The 25196-nt window shown below is 34.7% G+C and overlaps 2 protein-coding genes across 2 annotated transcripts in view; one reads left to right on the top strand and one right to left on the bottom strand.

The window, feature by feature from the left end:
- Nucleotides 1-16879, top strand: part of RHBDD1 (rhomboid domain containing 1) — a 28397-nt gene extending 11518 nt beyond the window's left edge. The window contains exons 3-7 of the mRNA XM_070945321.1: nucleotides 809-941; nucleotides 2019-2107; nucleotides 3737-3790; nucleotides 5220-5339; nucleotides 15014-16879. Coding sequence (XP_070801422.1) covers nucleotides 809-941; nucleotides 2019-2107; nucleotides 3737-3790; nucleotides 5220-5339; nucleotides 15014-15135 — 518 coding nt within the window. The 3' untranslated portion in view covers nucleotides 15136-16879. The remainder of the gene's footprint in view (nucleotides 1-808; nucleotides 942-2018; nucleotides 2108-3736; nucleotides 3791-5219; nucleotides 5340-15013) is intronic.
- A 2917-nt stretch (nucleotides 16880-19796) lies between these two features.
- Nucleotides 19797-25196, bottom strand: part of COL4A4 (collagen type IV alpha 4 chain) — a 65016-nt gene continuing 59616 nt past the window's right edge. Inside the window, exons 43-46 of the mRNA XM_070944985.1 lie at nucleotides 24208-24324; nucleotides 23412-23600; nucleotides 21604-21890; nucleotides 19797-20060 (exon numbers count right to left, since the gene is read on the bottom strand). Coding sequence (XP_070801086.1) covers nucleotides 19797-20060; nucleotides 21604-21890; nucleotides 23412-23600; nucleotides 24208-24324 — 857 coding nt within the window. The remainder of the gene's footprint in view (nucleotides 20061-21603; nucleotides 21891-23411; nucleotides 23601-24207; nucleotides 24325-25196) is intronic.

Genomic DNA, 25196 nt, shown 5'->3' with positions numbered 1-25196 from the left:
ATATGCCAAGAATTGATAGCTTGACACTTAGAAATCTTTTGCTATTCATTGTGTTATTTTATCAAACTACTCAGAAACCTGGTAACGTACAGTATCATCACAATTGAAAGGAAATTGACATCTATGCTCTTATATTATGATGTAGGAACAAAACTGGTATCAGGTTTGATCCTGTTTGTCACTATCCTGATTGTGTTATTGGAGAGGTTATCACAATTCTGTCTTTGCAATATCATTTGCTTGTAGAAAATTTGCCTGTTATTTAAGTGCTTTCACTAGGGTAGGCTGGTGAGACAGACAAGATGAGGCTTGCAGCCCTGAAGTTCCTTTCTCTGCCCCAATGCTGAGTCTGCTTTTGAGGTTCCAATGGCTCTATATCCTTCGTTATCATGAGAATAATCTGCCTTTCTTAACCAAACTTTTAAAATAGGATTACTTTTCAATAAAATGAGAATTTTTACAAGGTTTCCTCAGCCATTTGTCTGAACATCTGATCTTAGTTCCAGTTATATTAGCACAATATTGCACTTTGTTTATACTAATGAGAACCCTTTCTTTTCCTAAAATCACTGGTAACATTATCACTCTTTGGGGAATTTTGTTTTTAGTTTTGGGAAAAAGTACTGGAATATTTTAAAAGTACACACAGATTTAGATATTTTTGCCACTGTACAGTATTGAAATACTGTAATAGAAGTGATTTACATGATCTTTGAATAAATGGAATGCAAGGCATACTATATTCTTTAGTTTTTATATTACTTGAGAATTCCTCTTGCTGTGATCTTTTTTCTTTATTTCTATATAGGAGTGCTATTTGCTTTGAAAGTTCTTAATAACTATTACCATCCAGGGGGATCAACCAATATTATGGGCCTGAATGTATCCAATAAATACTCTTGTTGGTTGGAACTTCTAGCAATCCATGTATTAAACCCACGGTAAGTCTGCTGTCAGTCATTTAGAGCTTAAATTACTTTATATGTATGTATGTAGATATTACGTAATGGATAATAGTTACATATCAATGTCCTTATCCAATCTGGATTGTGCTTTTTAACCGAAAAAAATGTTTATTATAGAAGAAAATAGGAGATATAAGAAGGATTTGGCCAAAGTTATATTAGAGAGTTCATGCATGATAATAGATAGGTTTGGTTAATGTGATACATAAGCCACAGTTTGCTTAATTGTAATTAAACAATAAGCATTTTGCGTTACCAATTTATCATGGTTTATAAATCACTGCCTTATTTCATGCAGCATATTCATAATCAAACATTACAGTTTAGTAAGATAGAACTGTATCTGTATATTGAAAATTTTATTTAAACAGAAGCAACTGCTCCTTCCTAAACATGTGGAAGTGGTGTTTTCAAACAAATCCTCATTTCTCTCTTACAATCATTGGGAATATGGAAACAATATGATTTAAACACTAGGAATACGTCATGCATCAGGATAGCTTCCTTCATTTTAGATGGGGATGCCAGATAATCATTCCCCTGAAATAACTTATCTTGTTATAGTCATTTGTCAGTTGAAGTTAGCTTTAAGAGTAATCATGTTGTAATCTGAAAAGGATTTTTCTTTTCTTATTGGCATACCTTTTAAAAGAAAAACTAACTTCAAATCTATTAAAATCAATCTTATCTACAGTTAGCATTTATTTCTTCAAGGTCTATGTTTTGCTGTAGATTGTAATTTTTTTAAAATACCTTTGATACTTGAGAATTCTGAAAATATAAATAGAAAGATTATTCTACCCTTTTAGCTCTTTATGATCTAAATAAAGAATTTGGATGCAAATGCAATTTAATGCAAAATGAATTATTTTGGATCATAATTAGATCATTGTTATTGCCCAAAATTTTTGAGATAGTGAAATGCATATGTCTCCTTTAAATATATTAAACTCTTAAAATGTTAAATATATCCAATGGAGTGAAGGTTAATGAGGTTACAGAAAGTTTCTAATCAGGAACAATGCATCTCACAGAAAATTGCTTTCGTTTTAGGAGTTCTTTTGCAGGACATCTGGCAGGTATTCTTGTTGGCCTAATGTATACCATGGGACCCCTGAAGATTTTCATGACAGCATGTACAGGTAATAATGACACTAGAACTTCCCAAACATTGCTGTTCAATATAATTTTAAAGGAATTTAAAGTTATATTGTACTTCAGAACTTTAGAATTATGCCATATGGTGCTTAAATTATATATTATATAATGTATATATATTTTATCAGGGTGAGGGTTCATTTTCCAAGTTTGTGGGTTGGTTTCCAAACTTTTCGTTACCAGGGTAGGTAACATCTTCAGCAGAGTTTAGGGGATATCCGTGTCAGTATTCTTCTGTTTATAAGGGCTTCAAGTATGGGTTTGTCTGGTGAGGGTCTTGTGATGGGTCAACTGTGAGTCTTGTGATTACTTGATGTAATCTCCTAATCACAAGATTTATCACAAGACTCACTGCTGTCTCACAGCTGATCCATCACAAGATCCTCACTTGACATATCCACACCTGAAGCCCTTATAATCAGAAGAACACTGACATCACCTAAACTCCGCTGGTAACAAAATGTTTGGAAACCAACCCACAAGCTCGGAGAATTCACCTTCATCCTGCAACCGAGCTACAGATATTTGCCAGTGTTGGATTTTAATTTAATGTATAATGCTTAATGTTAAAGGCTACTTATTATGAGTGGATAGCAGACAAATTGGTGTAAATATAGACAAATGAATAAATAAATTTGATAATCAAATAATGTACAATATAAGTTTTCTACTTTGCCTATAGGACAGAGAAAAACTAAGTCATTTGTTGATGAAGGTGTGCCACTGGCTGTGCCCATGGTAGTAGGAGTTACTGCTATAGATGATTTTTCATAGAGGTAGTCCTCGACTTAACAACCACAATGGAGCGAACAACTCTGATCGTAATCAAGGCACCATGTGACCAGTTTCAATTTTATATGATTGTATTTGATGGTGGTCATAAAGTGAGTAATCCTGGTCATTAAACAAATCACATAAGCAAGTAAATCCAGCAAATATTGTACAATTGGTATTTTTTGCTGTTTTCTGTTGCAAAACAGCAAAAAAGTAGCAAATAGCAGTCATGTGACTTGTACCAGTTTTAGATTTGAGAATGGATCATAAGTAGCTTTTTTTTGGTCTGTTGTAACTTTGAACAGTTGTTAAACAACTGATCATAAATTGAGGACTACCTGTAATCTACACAGTGAGCTCCTTTGAAAAATGCATTCTTGCATATGATGTTCTTTTGAGCAGTACAGAAGAAAATTCCATATTTTTAAATGGAAATAACTTGTGCACTAGTTGTGTCCTTCTGAGCAAGATTGAATTAATATTACTCTCAATAACCATGAGACATTGTACACAGTTTGTTCCAAAGGTTATGCCAGTGCTAACTCTTTATTGTGTTATTTTAATTCTGGATAGTATGATCAAATTAAAAAGCCAGGTACTAAATAAAATAAATATATATCCCAACAGTTATCTATTGCTGTATATCCATTCACATATGCTGTTACAGGAAAATATATTCATTTAAAATTTTATTTTATTTAAAATTAAAACGACAAATGTGGTAAATATGTCAGGTAAGAATCAAAACAAATATAATTTGACATACAGCTTGTTAACTTTTTAAATAACAGAATGATATTTTACATGTTTACAAATACTCATTATAATTTTATTTCTAGGTGGCCATATATTTCCAACTGGCTTTTCAGAACAAAGGAACAATTACAGAAGAGGCAAGTAATTTGGATTATAATCTTCCAGTTTTTATCTCAGAGAAAATTTTGTTGTAGGATTTACCGAAATACGAAAGATTTCCGACCTCCGGGTGTTTCGCTGCGCTCTGAAGACCCTGTTGTTCCGCCAGGCAGGGCTATTAACATAATGTTTTAAATTGGGGTATTTTAAATTTCTGGGATTTTAATTGGAGCCTAATTATTTAATGATTTTAAATTTTAATTGTTGTCGTGTTTTTTGTGTTTTTAAATAGGCTGTACACCGCCCTGAGTCCTTCGGGAGAAGGGCGGTATAGAAATAAAATTATTATTATTATTATTATTATTATTACTTTATGTCAGTTGGTATAGATTAATACTATATGTTGGTAAAAAATAATTCACATCTTATTTCTTCTCTATTACAGTTTTTATGTGTTCACAAGTCTGTTCATATTATTCTTTAATATTTCAATATTTAAAGAAATGTGTTCCATAAGATTGAATCCTTGTTTATATTAACATTTATTGTTCTTCCTCCATATATCAGAAAACTTAAAAGATGTCTTACACGACTCTTAACTTAATCAAGCTGAGCATCCACGCAGTTTTTAAAAGAAATTTTTAAAAACTTGGTAAAGAAATAGGACTTGAGATGGGAAAGCCAAATTTAACCTTTCCATAGATTAACAGACAGAAATCCAGGTTTATTTATTGAGCTCCACAAATGCATTTTATACAGTATAACGATTTCCAATTCAAAGAGAACCTCAATTCAGAGAGTCAGTTTTCAAAAAAGCTGTTTTTGTATTCTCAGTCAGGCCAGTAGTAGTTTTTCTACTTTTGAGAGGATAGACAACATATAGGTTTTTTTTTTCTTTAAAGGGTGATGGCTATCTAATCCAAGACAAGATGGTTAACAATATTCCCAATCAGTTATCTTCCATTTGTGCTGCCTGGGGACTGAGGGAATTATAATCCAGTTATATCAACCATAGAAGCCTGTTTTACAATATAGAAGTGAATCTTTGTAGCATAAGATACTATTATTTGTTACACAGCACATATTTTACATGCAGTTTATGTTGCCCGTTACTAATATATAGTTCTGTGCTTCAAATTTCTTTCATAATATTTATGAGGCAAAAGTTGCTAAAATCGAATAGAATATTGACATGTTATACAGTGAAATATCAGCTTGATAGATTTCAGTGAAGAAGACATCAGATGAAAATGATTCCTATTGCATTTGTTACTTTACATTAATGTAAATGTAATTTTATAATATTTATAATAATGACATTATTATGCAACGATGTAATGGTTTACATTTTGGAATGATATTGCTATGGATGATCGGGAATCGGTGATACCCTAATTATCACAACAGTTTGCTTTGTTAAAAGAAGATTATGCTAAAGATTTATATCTGTGATTTCTTTCTGTACAGGGAATTTTAGATACTCAGGTAATCCATCCTATCCACCAAACAACTATGATACGTATACTGGTGGACTCACTGAGGAAGAACAATTTGAAAGAGCAGTAAATAACAGCTTGAGAGAAAGAGGTAAGGCAGAACAGCTATAAAGTGAATGACATGTTATAAAATAAATGCATTTCTCTTTTTAGAGTGAGAAGCATACTTAAAAAATAACTTTTCTTTTTCTCTTAAAACTGAGACTCTCCATTTCCTTCCATGGATGCAAGTTCTTATTGCTCAATTTCATTGTATACATGATGTACAGTGACAATAAAGGCTATTATTTATTGGTTAATCTTTAGTGAGATTCACAGTCTTTGAGGCTGGTTAATAGCTCAGCAGCTCGAGTCCTAACCAAGGACCTAGGAACTATTAAGGTATCATCGGAGGATGTAAGCTGTTCCAAGTAAGGTGGTTTTTTGTAGAGTCAAAATGTTCAAGTCCGGCAAATTTAGAATTTCTAAATAGCGGGGTAGCCCTTTGGGTATTGCTCCGAGGGCTCCAATTACAATCGGGACAACACACAATTTCTTTTTCCACAGTCGCTCAACTTCAATTTGTAAGTCCCGGTACTTTGTGATTTTTTCTTGCTGCTTATCTTCAATTCGTGCATCACCAGGTATTGCAATGTCAATGAACCATACTTTTTTCTTTTCAACTATTGTTATGTCAGGTGTGTTGTGGATCAAGTGCCTGTCAGTCTGAATCCTAAAGTCCCACAAGATCTTGAGTTTCTCATTCTCTAAAACTTTCTCAACCTGATGTTCCCAGTGGTTTTTGCTGTACTCAAATCCAAACTTCTGGCAAAATTTCCAGTGAATGATTTTAGCAACACGGTCATGGCGTTGTAGGTAGTCAGTTTGTGAAATTTTGCTACACCCACTGATCAGGTGGTCAACTGTCTCTTCTTTTTCATTGCAGAGGCGGCATTTGCTGTTGGTGGTAACATGTTGAATTTTTGCCTTCATACAGTTTGTGGCTAGGGCTTGTTCTTGAGCTGCCAAAATAAAGCTTTCTGTTTCTTTTTTCAGTACTCCTGATCTTAACCAGTTCCAGGTTAGTTTCTGGTCAGCTTTGCCTTCAATACTTTTCAAGTATTGGCCATGCAGAGCTTTGTGTTTCCAATTTTCAGCTCGCTGCTCAATTACTTCTTTCTTATATTCTGCTTTTGTTTTAGTTGTCTTTAAAAGGCCTCCTTTATTTACTTCCTTAATCATTGGTTCTTCACTTTTCTGGATGTAACCATTCAAGCTACATTTTTCTTCTTTCACAGTCTGCTTTACTTGTAGGAGTCCTCGACCACCCTCTGCTCTTGGTAAATATAATCGGTCAACATCACTTTTAGGGTGCAAGGCATGATTCATTGTCATAAGCTTCCTTGTTTTTCTGTCCAAATTGTCTAACTCCATCTGGGTCCAGTCAATTATTCCTGCAGAGTATCTAATCACAGGTATAGCCCAGGTATTTATGGCTTTTATGATGTTTCCTCCACTCAATTTGACAATAAAGGCTATTATTATTATTATTATTATTATTATTATTATTATTATTGCTCTTTTTTTAAAAGGTCATCAAAATAATACCAGAGAACCCCTGAAAACTTGATCCGCTCTTATGTATGGATAGGGGACAATCCATTCTTCAATCCAATCCGTTAAATAGATTCTGATCTAGGCTGAATTATTTCTGTGATGTATTCCACCCAGTGGGCAGCCAGAGAAGTGACTTTACTGAGAACCTCGGACTGCAAGAAATGTTATCTGCACAGAGCTTAGAAACTATGTATACTCTAAAATGACAGTTTCTCCCTCATACACACCTTCAAGGCAGCTGCCTTAAGACCGTACCCTACTGCCTCACTGGTGTATACTTATGGAGGAGTCTAGGTAATTTGCTCAGGGTCATATAGTGAGTGGACATGGAGCAGTCGGCACATGAAAATGGGGGCTGGCACAATCATGGGAGACAGTCTTGGTGCCTACTTAAGAGGGCATTTACCAAATAGCAAAGAATTGCAGCACGGGCCGTTCTTGGGGTCCCAAGAGTGGCCCATGTAACACCACTGCTCCATGAGCTGCATTGGCTGCCGGTCTGTTTCTGGGTGCAATTCAAGGTGTTGTCAATCACCTTTAAAGCCCTTCATGGCATGTGCCCAGACTATGAGGGACCAACTTATCCCAATGGAATTGCCCCAGTCCACCCATGCCAGCAGAGGAGGCATGCTGTGGGCTCCATTGGCCTAGGTATTCCAGCCAGCAGGATCCAAGAGAAGGGCCTTCTCTGCCATTGCACCTGCCCTTTGGACATCTTGTCCCTTGGAGTGAAGTCAGTTCCAACCCTCCTAACCCTTCTGTAAGAGCCTAAAGACCTACCTCTGCCAGTTAGCTTGGGGCCCCAATAGGGGAGTATCACAGTGAAAGTGGTTGATAGTTTAACAACAGATCCTACCTCCTCCAATTCTTTTCCTGCTCTCTCCATCTTTTAATTGGGCCCAGTCCAATACTTTATAGTATTTTATTTATGTTTTTAAATTTTGGTATATCTTTTATCTTTTTAGATTGTCTGCCACCCAAAGTTATGATAGTTAAGATGGGTAGCCAATAAATTTTACAAATAAATAAATAGACATAGAAATCCAGATCTGTTAGTCCTAATGCTGATACAGTCTGTCAACACTGCATTATCTGAGAGACAGCACCATCCACTGCTGCCTGGACTTCAGAACAATTCAACACCCTTGAATGTAGTTACTAGTTCTTTAACTGATTTCTTACCTTTCGATAATATATACTTCATTTGTTTTATAGCTAAAAGGGTTATTTGGCTAATGTCTGTGCCTCCTGCTTAATAAACAACAGTTTGAGATATAGCATGCAGATGGATAAATGGGTACCTAAAGCAAGACTCTGGTTAAAAATCTTTGCCTTGTTCAGAGTTGAGTAGGGGATGACAATAGTGGTATGAGCAGTGAGGAGAAGGAGGCCTGGGAGGCTTGAGATGGGGGCCTGGAAAAGATATCCAAGAAATCATTTTCCAATAGTAGTTTGCCTGACATCTGGACAAGAAGCTGCTGCTATTGTGCTGCCCATCTATTTCACACCTAATAGTTCATGTGTTTTGCAGATGTCTACACAGAGCTGTTGTTACTCATATTGACCATGTAGCATTAACAGCAATGGCAAACTCTATACTTCTGTAGGTTTTGTATTCAGAAGGAAAAGTGGAATCTTGTTTTCCTCTACTCTTGCTGTTTGTATAATACTTGATTATAGTTGCAGTTGTGTGAGATGACTACTCTTAGACTGTCTGAAATAATAACACATCAATTTTAAGTGTCTGGAAATTTTAATTAGCATAGTAAAGGCAAGAGGTTATGTGGACAGCATTTGTGGCTGCTTAAATCAATTCAAGGGTCAGCTGTCCCCACCCCACCTCTTTTTTTTATATCCCACTGAAAACATTTCTTTTCTGCATAACTCAGGACATTCCCATTTCAATAGATGATTGTACTCTCTCAGTTTTTCTCCTAATAGAATGCAAGTCTTTAAAACTTGTGTATATCCTCCAAGTTCTTGGCCAGGATTCAGGAAGTGCCAAGTGCTGCCTCTTACATTGTGTTCAATAAAGGTTTTAAATAGCTCTGGATGCTCATTAGTTTGTGTTCCCAGGAAATACAGTGACTTATGATTGGCTACTATTTACAAAGCCACAGCTGTGTTAGTTTATTTCACGCAAGAAAATTGCCACAGAAAGTCAGAAAATTGTGATACTAATAATATGTATTGTAATCACTAAGAAAAAAGATGTCATAATTATGGTATCTCTAGTCAGTACAAACAAATAACTAGAAACAGCTGAATGCTAAGTACCCTAACTGTGGAGACATAAGCCTAAGAGTTTGTATGTGTAAATAGAACAAGATATTTACTTACATTCTAGAACATACATTCTAGAAATTTTGTACCTGATGGGAATAAAACTTCATACCTCATACTTTATCTTGCCAAACTTTGTTTTGGTAAAGATATCCAGATTCATAATTGTCATAATTAACTCATACTCTATTATTAAAATAGGTTTAAAAAAATATATTTATCTCTTCATCATGATGCATCTTGCAAAATCAAGTAAGGAAAACCAAAACACTATGTAATCACTTTGACCGCATAATCTAAAATGTGTAAGACAGCAAAAAGTCTGAGTTGTGCAGGAACTCTAGTGAAAAAAGTATATAATATAATGTGAGAAAACAGCATTTGATATTCTTTTTAATGATTTTTAATATTGCTACATCTAGAATAAGAAACATAAAAATTAATTTTTAAATAGTATTTAATGTTTCAGTTACAAGTGTAAAATATATTACTATACTTTTGGTTCCTTCCTCCCAAATGTTTGGCAAAGCAATTTCTAACAAAAAGTTTTCATACATCCTTATTTTTATTATGAGTGCAGATAATACTTTCTGGAAGTTTGCTTTTTATTGCTAGAATAAATTTTATTTGCAGTACAGTGTTTGGGGTCACTATTGCTTGAAAGCAAATTAGTCTGGCAGGTTTTCTTGCTGTGTTGAGCTGTAAAATCTTTAATTAACAACTGGAAATGTGAACTTTATTTTGAATTGGCACTGGAAATCTTTTATTATGGTTGTCATAACCATCTATTAGATTATGCGATGGGATACATCTATGCACAAGTGCCCACCCAAAAATACTTTTTAGAAAAATTTATGGAACAGTCTATAAAAACACGTGCATTCTTTGACAAGGCAAAAAACTGCTTATGACTTAGAAAAGCTCTAATTAGAAAAACACTTAATTACCATCTCCTGATAGGATGTGTTTCGTTTCCTGCCCCATATAATAAAACTACTAAGGCTTAAATCGGTACTATTGTCAAAGAACTGATAAAATAATATTCTGTACTAAAATTATTATAATGGTGTGTGAGAAGTTATGTAATTTTGTGTTAGAAAAATGTTTCTCGATTAGGCATCATCCAGATGCATTAATTTACTTACAGCTCCTAAAAACAGTTTAAATCTGTAGAAACCTTACTGCTGATAATTTAGGTATATGTGTCATTCAGAACTTACTGAAGACTTTTAAAATTTGCTTTAATATATAGTTGCAGTCACATGATTGTCATTTGCAACCTTCCCTATCAGCTTCACCAGAAAGTCAATGGGAAGTGAAGGTCACAAGTTGTAAAATTCCCCGACTCATGCACCATCCTCTAGCCCCTCTGTGCCCTCATTGGATGCCCTCATTTGTGCATCCTGCATACCCTTGCATTCCTTCCAGTCAAAGAGATGGTATTTTCTCAAATCAGTAATTCAGCTGTTCATTATATTTTATTTTTCATTCTTTGAGATTAAAAAAGGATGATACTGAAGCCTGTGAGGGGGGAAGTAGAGTGGGGCATGCATACACTAAAGAGTATATCAGTGTTAGCACCTTTTTTGGCACCGAGTGCCAAAATGGGAGAGCGTGGGCATGCATGGGGGAGCCCTGGAAACCGGAAGAGCAGCTCCCCAGTGTTCGTAGTGGGAGCGCGCGGAACTCAGAAGAATAACAGATGACGGCTGGCATGCCCGGAGAGATGGCTCTGTGTGCCACTTCCAGCATGCATGCCATAGGTTTGCCATCATGGGTATATACTGTAGTTTGAATGTATTCTGTGCTGTGTTTCCTCCAGTACCATTGCATAGGTGCATCTTTTCATTTCTTTTGCCTTTTGCTTCTTCTGACTTGCATCCAAACTACATTTCCAAGAGTGATTGGTCATGTATTCTTTTTATTATATGCAAATGAGCTTTCTGAATTTGGGCAAATGAAATAATGTCTTGGTGTTACAAGTGATGCAAATTGAACTTGATTCCTGCTGACTTCAAAGCTTACTTTGTAGAGCTTTTGTCAGGAATACAGAAGTGATTTGCCACTACCTTTCTGCAAGCTATTTTTTTCAACTTCCCTATCTAGCCTGCAGCTCCGGTATTGGAAGTACCATCCAAATACTAACCAGGCTCAACTCTGCTTAACTTTCAAGTTTAGATGAAGTCATCCAGCTGCTGCAGACCGCTGAGGCCCAACTGAATTATCAAAAATTATAAAAATAAATATTTAAAATTATAATTTTTAATTATATGCCCAAGCAAATACATTAATTGGAAAAAGAAAGAAAGAAATAGTTTTGTTGTATATAAACATTTTTTTGGCTTTATTTTGCATCTGTGGTTTGGCTTCTTTTATTCTTCTCAGCTCAGTTTCTCCTTTAAGAACAAAGTTGCTCTATTTTTTTTTTACAATCCAACAGCCTCCCAAGTTCCTAATATTTCAAAGCAATATTGCTTACATTGGCTAGAAATTTTGGAAATTGCTGTTCCAGTATACCTGACAGACACAAGACTTAAGATAACTGCTCTTATGTGTGTCTTAATATTGCTAAGTCTTGCTATTAAAGAATCCTTTTAAAATGTATTCATTTATTAAGAAATGTATATGGCCACCCATCTTAAATAAATAATCCTTAGTAGTTAGTACCAATTTAGAAAAAAAAAAGTTAAAATACTCCAATTCAAAGTAAAACACAAGACACCATATAAATTTCCCTAATGCCCAGGGGAAAAAGTTAAGTCACGATGGCCTTCTAGGAAACAAAATTGGGGACCTCTCAGAGAGGACGCTGTTGCATAGGATAAACTGTATGGAAGAGAGAAGACACATTTCCTCTATTCCTTTGATGATTACAACTTACGATGATTTGCACCTCAATTAACTTCTATGCAGATTGCATCAAAACCTGGACATGTATTAGCTCTTTTACTTGCAATGCATATATTCTACATTTTTACCCTGTTTTCCCCAAAATAAGACATCCTCTGATAATAAGCCCATCAGGCTTTTGAGCGCATGGCAATAAGGCCAAGCATTTATTTCAGGGTTCAAAAAAATATACGACAGGGTCTTATTTTTGAGGAAACACGGTAATGTATGTTATTTTGCTACTGTCCTTTCTTACAATTACTTTCCATTCCTTACAATGGAAAAAGTTTTGTACATTTTGAGCTGAAAAATATTTCATTTTTTCAAAATTCTCATTCTTAATAAGGGTGGGTATACATTGTAGCTGTACAGTAGTCTCTTCTGGGTGCCTTTCAAATATTTTTTGACTACTTTTCCCATCCCAACCTTGTATTCTATGAGTGATAAGAATTTTAGCCTAACATCTAAAGAATTGTAGATTGGGAAAAACCTTTCTAGAAATACCATACTATACCATACCATTTTTGAGAATACCCAAGAGATCTTTTTAAGCCTCCAATTTATTTTCAAATTCTTCATTTAAATATCAATCGTTTGTAAATATATTTCATTTCCAGATTGCAAAGTTAAAAGTATGTTTCTGTGCTTTTTCAAGCTGACTAAATCCTATTATGAATCAGAGTTAGGATGTTTGTTACATTGCTGATCTTTCCAGAAAAATCCTTTGCTGTATAAACCACATAATAGCATGTTTAAATTGTGAATTCAATGGTGGATTAGTATAAAAAGTGTCTCTCTGTGTGTCTGTGTATGTGTGTATTCATCCTTTTCACTCTATTCTGCATTAGATGAAATCCAGAGTGACATAGAAAATGCTAGATACTTGCAAATAATCCCTGGGCTTCAAATAAGGCAGACAATAAACAAGTCTATAATAGAGTTACAGCTTCCGTAGACCCCATCTGTTTCAAAATAGCCCTAATTCTGCTTACTATGCGGAATGTTTTGTTGACTGGGGTTTGGCCTACTTTCTCTAATGTGCTGCCTGTGAACCTCTGGAGACATCTGCTGGAAGAGGTGAAGCAGGACCTGAGATAGAATTCCTAATTTACTGGAACAGTAACTGTTAATTTGTTTAAAAGCTATAAAAATGTCTCCTACATATTAAATGGATGATGATGATGATGATGATGATGATGATTATTATTATTATTATTATTATTATTATTATTATTATTATTATTATTATTATTATTATTATTATTATTTACCCAGAAGCACAGTTTCATTCTCTTGAAAAGAAAATGAGAGTGGTTCTGAGACAATTAACTGGTGATATATAGGGGTCTATCTTAATATATTCTCCATTTTTGCTTCCATATTATGGTCAGAATTATTGCCATTAAGTGAGAATTCTTTATCCCAATCATCAAAGTCCAGTACACTGCTACAAAGTTATCAGTGTGCTGTTGAGGCTTGCAGTTTAATTGATCCTGGATAATACCAGTTTTGAAAGGGCTCTTTATATAATGAAAACAAAGACAATGTAAACAATCAGGAAGTATTGATTTCTTGATCTCAAAGGAAGAAAGACCCAAAGGAAGAAGATTTTACTTTGACCTTCTGTATTTTTAAGGCTTCTGACACCAGAAAAAAAGTGAAATCACTTGCATATTGTGTTCCTTTTTAAGACTGGTTGCATTGAAACCCAGTCTGGGAACATTAAAGCCAGAAGTTATTATACACCTTTAAGAAAGTGCTATGGTGGTGTTAGCATTTACAATGTTTCAGAGACACCGTTTAGTTTAAATAGTAGCTGTAGGAAGCGTAAGATGACCACAGTAGGATAACTCATCTAACTCTGTTATAGATGACAATTGTTAAAAGGATGGCAGGCTAATTAGTGTGAAGCACTCCCATTTCCAATAGTATTAGGGAGGCTAGAGAAGTATATAATTGAGTCTTTCCCAACCTAGTGTTCTTATGCGTCCAAATCCTAGAATTTAGAAGTGCTTAAAGTACAGTGCATAATGATAGCAATTCCTACTGTTGTTTTATCCCCAGATTTTGCTATTGAAGGAAGTAGTTTAGCTTCCTTGTTAGGCCTTTTAATTAGTTAGTTGTACCTTCCAAAAACTCAAATGGCCCTTTATAAAGCCACCATATTCCAAATAAAAACACAATGTTTAATCTTACCTAATGGATTGTTCCTATATAGAACTATTTTTACAATTATTAACTAAATTATTTAGCAGCTTTATCTTCCCTGCAAATTCTTTATACCTCTTTTGGGAGGCTTGTTATTGAATTGTGCTAACTATGACATATAGCCAAGGGGCACAGTGGTTAGAATGCTGGCTGCCGGTTGCCAGCAGTTCGGCAGTTTGATTCCCACTGGCTCAAGGTTGACTCAGCCTTACATCCTTCCGACGTTGGTAAAATGAGGACCCAGATTATTGGAGGCAATATGCTGATTCTGTAAACTGCTTAGAGACGGCTGTAAAGCACTGTGAAATGGTATATAAGTCTAAATGCTTTTACTATATTGCAATTTAGTTAGCAATTTCTGCTGATTTCTTTTTTCAAAATAGTAAACAAAAATGAACTTGTATGACAAAAAAAATCCAGTTTCATTGTTTCCTATGGAAATGCCTTAAAATAATAGAAAAATATTATTCCTGGGAACACAGACCCCAGTTGGGCTTCTGAATGCAGAAGAAAAGTGCTCACTGTGTGTAGATGTTTCACTACATGCATAAATTTTGGATTATATCCAAGGATTTGAAGTTTCAAATCAGTGTAGATCATATTGTAAAAGGAATATTACCTTAGAATTCTAAAAGAGTTAGATGCCCATATTTCATTTCAAATGATAAAACCCAGGTACTTCTCAGTTTAATATATTAACTATAGAAATAAATATGGGCTTGATACAAAGTTAGAAGAATGTATATTAAATTTGACATTTATTTTTTGTTTGGTTGGTTGGTTTTACAGGCAGCAATACAAGGCATTACACCAATGAAAGGAGACCATATGGCTTCTGGCTTTCACCAGAAGAACTATCCGCTGAGGAACTCAGAAGGCAGAGACTTAATAGATTTGAGAGGTGGCATTAGTCTTAAAGTACTATATATAAAGGGCTCTTCATAGCTGTCAAAAGATGGTGAATATTGTTCATTTACTGTAAGCTATTTCTGTTTCATGAAATATATATCATGGAGGCTATCTGAAGCTATCTGTGAGTGAAAAAGTTGAGCCTGCTTGGCACATAGACTACCAAATATAAAACTGAAATGCAAAAATGCAAACTAAACATCTTTAAAAATTCACCATACCATCTAAAATTCTATAGCTACCTTATACATATTAGTTCTTTTCAATGAATAGTTTTTGGTATCTTAAGTTGAATAAAAGTTTACAGAATAAAAATTAGAATTGAACATAGATTTGGTCAGGTCATTGAAATGCATGGCCCATGAATACAGCACTTTTATGTTCTCCAGAAATTACTGAAATTGAAGAATGATTTACTACAGAAATGCTTTTTTACAAGTTGCACATTTAGAATATGACAACATCCTACAATTTTTTGTATGAATGAGAAAGTAACTGCATAACATGAATATGTTGTAGCTATAAATTGTAGCTAATTATTTTGTATACAAGATGTATTTGTATTTTTTTATTATGTTAAAGAAACCAAAGTTTGAAAACTTTGAATTCTTCCTTCAGTCTCATTTGAAGTAGATTTTGGAATTCACGTTGATTAATTTGGGTGCAGCCCATTAAGCCTTATTAATTTTATTTTATAAGAAACAGCAACAGTATAGCTTACTACATTTTTAATTATTATGAATTTGTAAATATAAATTATTTTGATGTCCATCTCATATCTTACTCCCTTTTCCTGGAATATTCATCATGGCCTTCCCAAAATTGAGAAACTAATATTTTGTGGAAAGGGAGGGGAAGAAGGAACAAAGTTCTGCCATAGCCATAAAATATTCCATGTAATATTTATCATCAGACATTATGATTTGTGATTTAACGTGTTCTGATAAAAGAAACCTCTTCAACTTGACATTTCAGTTTATATCAAGTATTTTTTCTTAAACCATTGTAATATTTTCTACTTGAGATCACTCAGTGCCTTCCCCAATAAAGTGTATATTAAAAATCATATTTTAAGTTTCTTGAATTTTTTTGAATTTTTATAATGTTTTCAATGTTCATACTATTGTTGTCTCCATACTTTGTTAATGAACCATCAATGAGCTGCAACTGAGCTCTGTTATTGCAACTTGGTTATTTACATCTTATTTACTGTCTAAACCAAGACAGATGATCTCATGCTGATTTTGAGCTTCAGAACAGGAACCAGAATTGATCATGGCTCTTCCACAATATGCTTCAAAGATATGCACGGAGGCCATACTTTTGGGCAGTGAGCTTTGGACTTATTAGGGCAGGCTCATCAAGGACCATCCTACAGAAGGAATGAGATTTGAAAGTACACAAAATTATCTGCTACAACGTCCTACCTGTCAATGACTTCTTCAGCTTCAACCGCAATAATACACAAGCACACAATAGATACAAACTTAAGGTAAACCGCTCCAAACTCGATTGCAGAAAATACAACTTCAGCAACAGTGGTCAATGCCTGGAGTGCACTACCTGACACTGTGCTTACTTCCCCAAACCCCCATAACTTTAACTTTAGACTGTCTACTGTTGACCTCACTCCATTCCTAAGAGGTCTGTAAGGGGTGTGCATAAGCGCACCAACGTGTCTATCATCCCTGTCCTACTGTCCCCATTTATTTGTATCCTTATTCTGTATTCATAATCATATCTGTAATCTCATACATGTTTGACAAATAAATAAAAATAAATAAATAAAAAATAAAACAATGCTTCCCAGTGTCCATTGTGTTTCTAGATTTTAACATTAGACAAAAATTGTTTTAAAATAAATGTTCGAAACTCAAATTGTATTATTTTAAAACGGGGGTCCTCAAACTTGGCAGCTTTAAGACTTGTGGACTTCAACTCCCAGAAGAATTCTGGCAGTTGAAGTCCACAAATCTTAAAGCTGCCAAGTTTGAAGATCTCTGTTTTAAAAGCAATCTTTATGTACACTGAGAGCATATGCACCAAAGACAAATTCCTTGTGTGTCCAATCACACTTGGCAAATAAAGAATTCTATTCAATACAATTTTTTTTAAAACTCTTGAATCCTAATTAAAAAAGGAATTTTAATTAACTTTATAAAATAGGAAGTATATTTTGAAGTTAAACTGTAAAATTGCCATGAAATACTTTGTATTTAAAGTAAAAGATAGTACTTCAGTAACTGCCTATGTACTGATTGTTGAAGTTACCATGGGAACAGCACATTTCTCATGATATTAGTGTATAAGGCTAGAATAAATTGTCAAAAATGCACAAACATCCAGGGTGACTCCATTTTGCATGAAAACTATTCAGGATTTATTTTTTGTTTACATTTGTTGTGAGATACAAGTTTCTTTCATGTCCTTGTATTGCTACTGTTTTGCAAAATAAGGTTCAGGAATTTATTCCTCCCTACCCTCTGACCTCACCAAAGTGACTGTTAGGAAAAAAATTATTCTCAGGATAAAAAGAAAACTCTTGATATTGGAATATTCTATTTATGGATTGAATTATGTCATAAAATGTCATGAAAGTTCTATGACTTGAATAGCTTACTGTTAATCAGTGATGTGTTAATGCATTTAATAAAGTGGATACAGTATATTATCAATTGAGATTAATATGATTAAGTCCATTCTGTATTACATGTATACTTACTTTAAACATACTATCAGAAGTCAGAAATTTTTCAATTTAGCTAAAAAGCAAAGAATTGAGTATTTAAATATTTCTGCTTTCTGAATGAGTGCCTTGAAGACCTTTCTGTTTCAACAAGCAGGGCTAGCATAAACATCTAAATTCTATGCCAAGGTCTTCGCAGATACACCAAGTTGACTCAATTTATTATTTACTGTTTATAAGGAAAAAAAATTATTATATGTATATGAAATCTTAATCTGTTCACCGCCCTGAGTCCTTCGGGAGAAGGGCGGTATAGAAATTCAATAAATAAATAAATAAATAAATAAATAAATAAATAAATAAATAAATAAATATATGCAGAAATGTGAGATGCCACAGTATGCATTTACGTATGTATGTATACATACATACATACATACATCCACTTGCATAATAGCTTTGGACACCATTTCACATATTTTAGCAAATTGTTTATTCAGTGTTCCTGCTTTCCCTTTCTAGATAAATGGAAAATCTATAGGATTTGTGGTTTTAAAAGAAATATATCACTTGCTTTTTCCTAAATCCTATTAGTTGGAGCTCTGAGGTAGAAGAGTTATGTAGGAGTGGGGGTGGGGAGGAATCCAGAAAAGGAACAAGAAGTTTCTAAATTAGTTACAGGAAACATTGGAAGCTGGTGTTTCCACTGAATAGATGTCATAAATTATGAACTGGAAAGATGTCCTATAGTCCTTATACTGAGAGAGTCTTGAACTGACTGCTAGTTTTACTTAAGATACTTAAAACTAAAATATTTTGCGTAATTAATTCAAAAACAACTATTGAAAATTACACCTGAATTAATCATATGATACTTTGTCATCAAAATGTAAGCTTTTAACATATGCTTTAGAGCTACTCCCAAAGCAACATCTACCTCCATTTTTTAAAATAATGAAATTTAACAGGTGACAACAACAAATTATTGTGTCTCAACAAACTCATTGCCACATTTTGCTCAGAAAAACTTTGATTTGGTTTGGTCCAAGCCAGACAGTAATAATTTCTAAGATAATGAATACTGACTATATATAATCCTTGATTTACAACCATCTGAGCCCAAAACTTCCATTGCTAAGCGAGACATTAAGTTGCGCCCCATTTCACAATCTTTTTTTGCCACAGTTGTTAAGTGAATCATGCAGTTGTTAAGCAAATCTAAATCCTCCCATTGACTTTTCTTGTTGGAAGTCAGCTGGGAAGCTTAAAAATGGTGATCAGATGACTATAAATAGATGCCAGTTATCAAGTGCCCAAATTTTGATCACATGACCATTGATTATGATCATAAGTGTGAAAAGCAGTCAAATCATTTTTTTCAGTGCTGTTGTAACTTTGAATGGTTACTAAACAAATGGTGATACGTAACGAATTACCTGTATTGCAGTATTACATTTCCAGTGTTCCTTTAAAGTGCAAAATTTGATAAATGTGTCCTTAAGGAGACTATTACTGGTATATGTGCAGATTCAAAATAAACTAGATACATAGATGTATCTCTCAGATACTGAAAAGACAAAATACATACTTTTTGTCTCTGCTTGCTCACTGCTGTAGAAAAAAAATATATTTTAGGTGAAGTGGAATTTCTAGTACAAGGTTTTCTGTCTGTGTGGAAAAACAAACCTAACTAAAGTAGGAAAGAAAATGGTTATAAGTCAATTAATAGTATCACTTGGATTCCCCAGACCTAAATAAAATTATGAATGAGTAAAAGCAAAAAAAACCCTACAAAGTTGGTATTTATCTCTCATCTACTGCAGTTGAGTTATGCAGTTCTTTACTTCCCGGTGCCATTTAAATATGCCCTTTTACAACTCATAATTCCTAAGTCAGTTTGTAAATGTAATACAGACACAGAGCACCAAGATGGAAAAAAAATAGGTTTATTTCTGTTCAAGAAGTGTTCAATATCCACTAGGCATATTTCATGCAAACCTGACACCTGCCGATATTTTGGCGTTGTTCTTGTTGATCTTTGATAGTCCCTGAGACAGGGGATGATACAAACTGTGTCTCATTGTTCACTGTAGCCAGCCAGAAACTATATTCATTAATAAAAAAGTGACATGTTCCTTGTTGACCCTGACATTCAATAAAGGGTGCTGATCGGAAGTCCTCCAGGCAGCTTCCAGGTGACGTGAGAGATTGCCCGCCTCCTTGGTCACCAGATCCTGTATGCTGAAAAAAGAAAAAAGAAAGATATCACCTATGCCCATAATGGAAAACCTATGTCACGCGTGCCACAGGCGGCACATGGACCATATTGGTGGGCACACGAGCTCAGCTCTAGTGCACATGTGCGCACTGGCCAGCTGATTTTTGGGCAACTCAGCTGGGATCGTCAGAGCTTTTCGAAAGCATTTTTTTACAACCTCTTTGCCGAAGAGGTTGTAGAAAAAATGTTTTTAAAAGTAAAAAAAGTAAAAAAAAAAAAATTGGCCATGCCCACTCAGTCACATTACCACCACCACCACCAAGCCACACCCACAGAACCAGTAGTAACAAATTTTAGATTTCACCAAACAATAAAATCCAAATAAATCTGGGTGAGGGTGGGGAAGCAATACTATATTATTGAAATGTATAATTAAATAATAAATTGGGGACATTTCATTGGAAAAGAATTGTCTGCTTTAAATTTACTTCTAAAAAAATAAGAATCAAGTTTATTACACTTTTATTGCAGCAATATTTTATAGGAGAAATGTAGAAGTAAATTATTACAATACTTTTTTGAACTAAGGTAGGATAAAAGATTGCTTTACATCTATGGAAATTCTCAATCATCCAGGTCATGGTTGTCCGAAAGCTGCTTTTCAAAAGGCAACTGGACTTTTTTGGCCTTTTCTTTTGAAAACATTTCACTTCTTATCCGAGAAGCTTTTTCAGTTCTGAACTGAAAAATTTTCTTGGATGAGAAGCGAAACATTTTCAAGAAAAAATCCCCCAAGAAAGTCCAGTTGCCTTTTGAAAAGCATCTTTGGTTTAGGCTGCTTTATGGTTTACTTCAGAGTTAATAGCAGTGGTGAAATCCATTTTTTTTTACTACTGATTCTGTGGGCATGGCTTGGTGGGTGTGGTGTGGCTTGGTGGGCGTGGCTTGGGTGTGGCAGGGGAAGGATACTGCAAAATCTCCATTCCCACCCCACTCCAGGGGAAGGATATTGCAAAATCTCCATTCCCACCCCACTCTGGGGCCAGCCAGAGGTAGTATTTGCTGGTTCTCCGAACTGCTCAAAATTTCTGTTTCCAGTTCTCCAGAACCTGTCAGAACCTGCTGGATTTCACCCCTGGTTAATAGTCATATATTTATCAGATAGAATCCAACTATAAAGTAAGATACTGTGATGATTTTAAGAGTACTCTGAAAGCATGAAACATTTGTTAATGAACAAATGACAACTGCAGTTATCAGGTCAGTATTATAGTAATTTATACTAGAGTTTTTTATGACAATATTCCATGTTAGAGCCTATATGATGGCACAGTGGTTAGAATGCAATATTGCAGGCTAACTCTGCCGACTACCAGGAGTTTGATCCTGACTAGCTCAAGGTTGGTTCAGCCTTCCATCCTTCCGAGGTCAATAAAATGAGGACCCCAGATTGTGGGAGGCAATATGCTGACTCTGTAAACTGCTTAGAGAGGACTGTAAAGCACTATAAATTGGTATATAAATCTAGGTGCTAGTGCTAATTAGATCATACTAATTCAGCCTTACCATTAAGAATGAGTAACCTATCCAAAGACTTCTCCAGTTTGGTGGACAAGAAGGAATGGATTGATCTTGACTATGAACTGCAACAGCTTGGGCAGGAGCTTCACATACTACACATCTACTAATATAGTGCTCTATTTCTTCATCTGAGAGGGGCATCATGGGCAACGGAGCTGCACTTGAAAGCCAGTAAGATTTATCATTTCGACTTGCGTAGTAGCAGACTTGATTGACATTGCAGTAGGTAAAAGGCATCGTGCTAAACACCGGAAGACAGGATCCTGCCAGACCTAGAAAACAATTGAGATTTAATTACCAATCCAAATATTAGCAATATTAATAACTGCTAGAGTAGATTTATTCCTTATTTTAGTTGTACAAAACCAAAAAGTGATGAAGATTTTTGATGCAGAATTTCTAAACAAAAGCTAACATATGTGTCCCAGAATAAACAACTACACAAATCAGGTGGTTTTGAGGTTTGTTTGTTTTTTGCTTACTGTAGAGTCTAAATTTTTAAGTGCTATGTAAACAACTTTATTACAATGGGAATTTTAGAATAAAGATTAAATATTTTCATAACGATACAGTCCATTTGGAGAAAATAAATGTCAAATGTCAGTTTCAAATGTTGGATAAGAGTAGAAGAGTCTTGCCTGAATCCCTGATGAAACAGTCCCAGTAGTGTAAATATGTTTGAGATAAATGAACCAAAATATGGCACAAACCAAACCAGGTTTTGCTCACAACCCACCATACAAGTTTTGATTGCTGATATATATTCAGCTAAAAGGATATAAGTTGCACCTCCAGTATTTTTTTTTTTTCAATTTGATTTATATGCCGCCCTTCTCCGGAGACTCAGGGCGGCTTACAGTGCGTTAAGCAATAGCCTTCATACTTTTGTATATTTTATACAAAGTCAGCTTATTGCCCCCACAAACTGGGTCCTCAATTTACCTACCTTAGAAAGGATGGAAGGCTGAGTCAACCTTGAGCCTGGCAAGATTCGAACTTACTAATTGCAGACAGCTGGAGTTAAATTACAATGCATTAGTCTGCTGAGCTATCCAGGCTCCTTTTTTGAGAAAACATCAAAGATGTTACTATAACCAATCCTGTAATTTGGATTATGTATAGTAAATTTTGTTATTTATCCTTAATTTTTTTTAAATGGAAATAGTGGCACTTGTCCATAGTAAAACACTTAGCCAATTCCATATTTTATATAAATTAAAATGCCAGAAGAAACTTAAGTTCATTTTAAAATGTTTGTAGTAACAGCAGGATTGTAACATACTCTCCAAAATCATGTCTAAAACTCTAGTAATGTAGGTGTGATCAGGCATGTTAAATTATTGCAAATAAAACCAAAGTTGCAACCCTTTGGGTATTCCCCCTTCAGCAGAGGCAACCTGATAATGAAGGTTCAAGTAGGAGAACAGAGAAAATAACTATTACATGAAAGAAAATGGTACTTCACAAAATAGAAAATACTTAGTCCTTATCATATAACAGCAGATAGTAGAACAGCATAGATTCAGATTCAGGTGGCTATGGTTTATAAGAAAAAGTCTGATAACATTAGTTTCTAAATACGTTTAACAAATGTCATATATAAAAATGAATGGACAGTCAACTTGTTATTCCTAGTAAGATGATCTATTACACCTAATAATAGACTTCATAAAGGGATCCTATGTTGGAAGCTCCCCAACTTTAGCTTAAGAGAAGAATTTAAATATAATACAATTTGCAATAAAAGGGCAAAATATTACATTTTTTAAAAGTAAAGATATTATGACACTCACCAAGGTCTTGATTATGGGCTTTCTCCTGCCCTTCAAAATACAGCAGGCTGTATCCAGTCCACAATCTTGTCATTCTCTCCGGGCAAAATGGTTCTGTTTCTGACTGACTATGCAAAACAAGCAGGAACCCACTACTCCATTTGGATGCTGATCCTGGTGGCCCTGGAATCCCAGGTTGGCCTGGAAGACCTTAAAGAATGGAGAAAAGGTAGACAAGTAAAAACCTACTTAAAAGTTGGGTCCATTTTTTAAAAAAATACTTTTCTAGAATTTGTTTGAGAGTGGTTGAGGAGTCTTTATTCCTAGACTTGATATCTATATCTATATCTATCTATTTACCTACCTGCCTGTTCTCTATCCATCCATCCATCTATCTATTCTCTCTCTAGCCACCTATCTATCTATCTATCTATCTATCTATCTATCTATCTATCTATCTATCTATCACCTATTATCTCCCCCCCTCTCCATTCATCTATCATCTATCTATCTATCTACCTACCTATCTATCTATATCTATCTATCTATCTATCTATCTATCTATCTATCTATCTATCTATCTATCTATCATCTATCTATCAGCAGTAAGATGGCAATTTTCTCAAACATTCAGACATTTGACCTCAAAAATGTAGAGAACTCAGATTCTGCTCATACGGGACAGAAACATCAGGATGCAGGTTCAATATTTCCAAGTTAAAAAAAAATCACAATCGCCAATATTTATTATCTAAACATTATCCATTTGCAAAATAAATATACTTCTAAAAGAAGAGCAAATAAAATTGAGTAGAACCTTGTGGTCCTGGGTTTCCTTCTTCTCCCATGTCACCTTGATCACCATGAGGTCCTGGTGGTCCTACCGAGCCTTCTAGCCCTTGCTCACCTAATGAACCTTCTTCTCCTTTATTTCCTAAAATACATCACATTTATTTGAAAATAGATATAATTCTACACTATGCATATGTAGCTATCCCTTTTTCTGTCTCTAAAGCAAGCACCAGACTCCTGTTGTGTTGATACTACAAGCTTTCTGATACTAAACTCACATTTGGCATTACATTGTGGAAATATAACACTTCATATCAGCATTTTTCAAATTTGGCAACTTTAAAATGTGTGGAGTTCAACTTCCAGAATTCCTCAGTGAGCATGGGGAACTCCACATATCTTAAAGTTGCCAAGTTTGAAAAACAGTACTTTGATGTAAAGTAGAATAAGAAATTTGGTTCAGTGGAAGGAAAACACTGTAAAAATGTGTGACATAAAGCTGGAGGTAAAATGAAGGCGCACAAACATAGGGATGGACCAATCTTAGATAAACATTTGATTTATGTATTTCTATCCAGCCTTTATTATTTTTACAAATAATTCAAGGTGGAGAACATATCCAAACACATCTTCCACCTCCTATTTTCCCCACAACAGCCCTGTCAGGTGGGTTGAACTGAGAGAGAGTGACTGGTCCAAAATCCATGAAAGTTGGTTTTCATGGCTAAGATGGGACTTAAACTTACAGTCTTTCTAGCCAGATGCCTTAGCCACTAGACTGAACTGGCTCTCACATTTATACTTTGATATGCCCTGACAGGGAGCTATACACAACATGTTTAATTACAGGATATTGCCAAAGTGTTGGGCCTGAAAAGTTCAGCCTTTCTGTGTTAGGAGTTGGGGAAATTTTAAAACTTAAGACACCCATTTTATTCCTTAAATCCATTTCCAAAACAGAAAAGTGACTACTTTGCATTTTAAAGTAATTATTGGATGTTTCATACATCTATT

Source organism: Pituophis catenifer, unplaced genomic scaffold (genome assembly GCF_029215685.1).
Source record: "Pituophis catenifer annectens isolate HBS135680 unplaced genomic scaffold, rPitCat1.0.hap2 SCAF_6, whole genome shotgun sequence".
NCBI classification, from domain to species: Eukaryota; Metazoa; Chordata; class Lepidosauria; order Squamata; family Colubridae; genus Pituophis; species Pituophis catenifer.
This window is presented reverse-complemented; position numbering and strand designations above follow the sequence as displayed.